Raw genomic sequence first — 3,984 nt, forward strand, 5'->3', positions numbered from 1 at the left:
GCTTTCTCATTTATTCCAGCCCAAATCTCCAATTCCTTCTTTTGTTTTTTTTTTTTTTGTCATTTTTCCGTTTTTGTTCGTCCATTTGGTTTGCCAGTAAATTTCCCAGGGGGCAATTTGGACGACCGTCTTTTTTCTCTTCGGAGAAAACTCGGGCGTGGACTTGGGATTTCCGCGGATTCGGTGTTTCTCTCTGTATCCGCGGAACCCAAAATCCAATCCAAACCTTCGGACAATCCGATTCCGGCGTCTCTCAACAAATCCCGGGACTACATAATCCCGCCGATTCTACATTTCCAGCACGTTTCGTTTATTGGCGGGGAGCTTCTAGTGTTGTACATACAAAATTTGAATGGGAACTCCGGAATTCCCAGATCTGGGTAGGCATTGCTACGTCGCCGAGTGCCAGCAGATCGATTTCTTGCCCTTCACCTGCGATAGCTGCCATCAGGTCCTCTCTCTCTATATATATACACACATTTGTGAAATTATATACGTCCATATTATATAAATATCGAATGTGCATTGTGTTTGGAAATAGGGATTCTAGTTATATGGATCGAGATTATCCTCTGTTTGGTTGCTGAGAAAAGTAGAATTACCCAGAAAGAAAAAAAGATGGGAAATTTTCAAATTTTGGTGATTCGCGGGCCGGGGGATTGCTTGAGAAAACGCAAAATGGGTGTGAATGCACATTGGATTGGATTATGAATTTGTATTTCTTGGAAAAGAAAAGGATGAAATTCCGGATTAAATTTATCTTATCGAAATTTGAATGATTGACAATTTTCTGTCAACATTGTCTGGAAGCTTACAATAAATTTCTGATGTTGGCGTTTGCTTGAGTTGAAACTGTCTAGCTTTATAGGGTGATATTTCATTCCTGCTCTGTATTTTCTTTTGCTATAAATGTTTGCTTCGGATTCATGTTAGATTGACGTGCATGGTGCAATGTTTGGATTTAACTGAATTCCAAGTACATTACTGAATATTTACTTATGTGATGTTAAATATCGAGGTGCTAAAGTTGTTTGCTGGGAATAAATTGAATGTTGTAGCTTCATGTTCTTAGATTACTCTAAGAAGTGGTATGTTTTGGAATTTGGAGAAAATAATGACGGTGGAAAGTGTTTGAAATTTACAAACTGATGGTAAAAGGGAAGTGAAATGTTTTGCACCCTCGTTCTTCCGGAATGGTGGTGTGATGCATCACGTAGATCATGCAGTTTTTGACCAAATTTAACCAAAGATAGTTAGGGGTTGGAATGTTTTCCATTTACTTCAATATTTTTAGGTCAGAAAAGCCTTATTTACTTAGGTTAATACAATAGCATAGTCTTCAATCTTTTTACCATCTTCCTAATTGTGGATTATCATTCACCTGCCTTATTTCTGCTTCTCAAGAATATTCAATGCTTCATACTCACACAAACCTGACATTATGCAGGTATTTTGTTTGGAGCATAGAAGCTACATTAAGCATAATTGTCCGAAAGGTGACCGAAAAAATGTCACTGTTGTCATCTGTCCCCTCTGTGCCAAAGGAGTTCATCTGATTCCCGATGAAGATCCAAACATTACTTGGGAGAGACATGTTAACACTGATTGCGACCCTTCTAATTATGAGAAAGCCACAAAGAAGAAAAAATGCCCTGTCCCTGGCTGCAAGGAGATCTTAACATTCTCCAACACAATCAAGTGCAGGGATTGCACGGTAGATCACTGTTTGAAGCACCGATTTGGACTTGATCATAAGTGTCCTGGACCCAAGAAACCAGAAGCAGGATTTCCCTTTTTGGGTTATTTAAGTAGGAGTAGGAAAGAAGTGTCAAAACCGAATCATGCTCCTGCTGCATCCTCCCCGAATTGGAGTAGCTTTCTTACTGCAGCTTCATCTTTTCGAGCCTCAGCTGAAGCAAGTGTGGCAAAACTGAGTAGCGAACTTAGCCAAAAGTGGCAGATAGCAAAGGATGGAACTGGGCAGAGAAGCAGCAGCAGCGGGAGTAGAAACGGGCAGGGTGAGGTGTGTCCTCAGTGTGGTGCTAAGTTTTCCTCAATCACCACCCTAGTAGACCACGTAGAAAAAGTCCATGAGAAGGGTGGCAACCGAGCTGCTGCGGTGAAGAAGGTGACAATTGATGCCTGCCCTAAATGTAGCAAGGGATTTCGTGATCCAGTGGCACTTGTAGAGCACGTTGAGAGAGATCACGGCGGTACTTCAAGAGCATAGGTATCGTTTTTGGAGAAAGTATTTGTTATTTATATTTTCTATTGGGTATACATTTCACGGTTCACAACGACAAATCACAAATGCATATATCTCTTAAGCATTCAGTCGAACTACTTGTGTTTTAAGCTGTAAAATTGAATACAAAATTGTTCAATTATGTTTTCGGGATAGTGATTTCTACGCATCATTTTTTTCCTCTTTTTATAAGTCAGCACGTTGGAACAACTTTAATAATTTGGTAACAAACTCGTTATTCACAGAAGTTAAACTTAAGTTCACTTTAAAATGAACATAAATAATACTAGACGGACCGGTTGAATAATTTCCTTTTATCTTCAAGCCAAGTGAAGCGCCATGACCCGCTGATTATTGTTGAGTGCGTGTCGGGCGGTTAAAGACATGAAAGGGAACGGGCGTTTGAGTGCTTCCATTCGGAAAGAAGCTGAATAATCAACCTCGTAATTGTCCTTTCTCTTCTCTAACTTCCTCATCCAACCTCATCTATTTGTTATCGTTGTAGTTGGGCCTTTCATTTTTTTGTATACTTTGTGTTTTTAAGTCACCAAGTCAAATATTAAACGGCCAAATACCTAAAGAAAAATGTTATAAAATCTAAAATTTTAAAAGTGAAAGAAATGTTTGTCAATATTGTTGTCCTTTTATCCTATCCTATTTATTTATGCATGTGATTTTACTTTGTGTTTTCAAGTCTTGTGATTATCATGTTCGTAGATTCGCTAAAATGATGACTTGTATATTAGCTAAGTTAGCCCGTACTTTGAATTTGATTCTTGTTGGTTTGAGGATTAGTTTAGGATGATCTCCTAGAGCATTAATTGCAACCCTTCATAATCTTTTGGATAAAATCGCTATCGTTTCTTTCTTAAAAAAAAAGGTATCATTTTAATGATTATAATTGAATTAAGTAACAGCTAAGATTTAAAGTACGTTGAAGTAAGAAATAAATTTTACGGTTAGAGAATTAAAGGAATAAGTACAAGGTGTCCATATCCTACTATATTGTGTGAGTTGGACAGATAAGTTTCTTTCATGAGTATCTTATACACCTTCAAGATACTTTGAATGAGGAATCCCCTTTTAATTAAGAATTTTTGAAATAAAAATTACTTTTATGTGTAATTCAATGAAGAACCCCTTTTAACTCTAAAGTTAAACTTAAATCAAGTATGACTTCAGACTTGACTCTAAAGTCATATACAATATCAATTTTTTCAAGGACTAAAGAGCGATATAACAAATTTGGAGTCAAATATGATTTTTTATTCTAAATTTTCCGGCTCATAAGAGATAGCCTAAAACAAAATTCATGGAACTAAACTCCATGATAGAGATCAAATAAAAAATACATGAATACATGACATCCTTTTGATTCGACTGATATTCTACCTAACTTGATTAAGCCGACTTTGGAAATATATAACATTTAGTCGCATAATACCAAGAAATGCAAAATCATAGTACCCCAACCGTTTTTTCCTTTTTCTATCAAAGTAAGGTTTTTACCAAAAAAAAAAAAAGGAAGAAATTAGGTAAATGAACTGTCAAAATTTCGGTTGACAAAAAACGCAAAAATTTAACTGTCGAGAGAGCAGAGAGCACGTCTATGATCACAGAACCTTAATATAATGCATCCACGTCAGCATGGACCCCAAAAATCTACCAAATCCCTGGGACCCACAAATTGAGCCGTTAAAACGTTATTGTCCCAGAACTGCAGGTGCAGGCTGGACGGA

At 37.2% G+C, this 3,984-nt stretch overlaps 1 protein-coding gene across 1 annotated transcript; it reads left to right on the plus strand.

Annotated features, from left to right (window-relative positions):
* Positions 1-73: 73 nt before the first annotated feature.
* Positions 74-2,387, plus strand: LOC126594606 (zinc finger AN1 and C2H2 domain-containing stress-associated protein 11-like). The gene is made up of 2 exons (XM_050260985.1): positions 74-451; positions 1,448-2,387. Exons 1-2 carry the CDS (start codon positions 353-355, stop codon positions 2,228-2,230), a joined length of 882 nt encoding a protein of 293 aa, XP_050116942.1. The 5' UTR covers positions 74-352; the 3' UTR covers positions 2,231-2,387.
* Positions 2,388-3,984: the final 1,597 nt, after the last annotated feature.

The sequence above is a fragment of the Malus sylvestris genome, chromosome 12 (genome assembly GCF_916048215.2).
Source record: "Malus sylvestris chromosome 12, drMalSylv7.2, whole genome shotgun sequence".
NCBI lineage: Eukaryota > Viridiplantae > Streptophyta > Magnoliopsida > Rosales > Rosaceae > Malus > Malus sylvestris.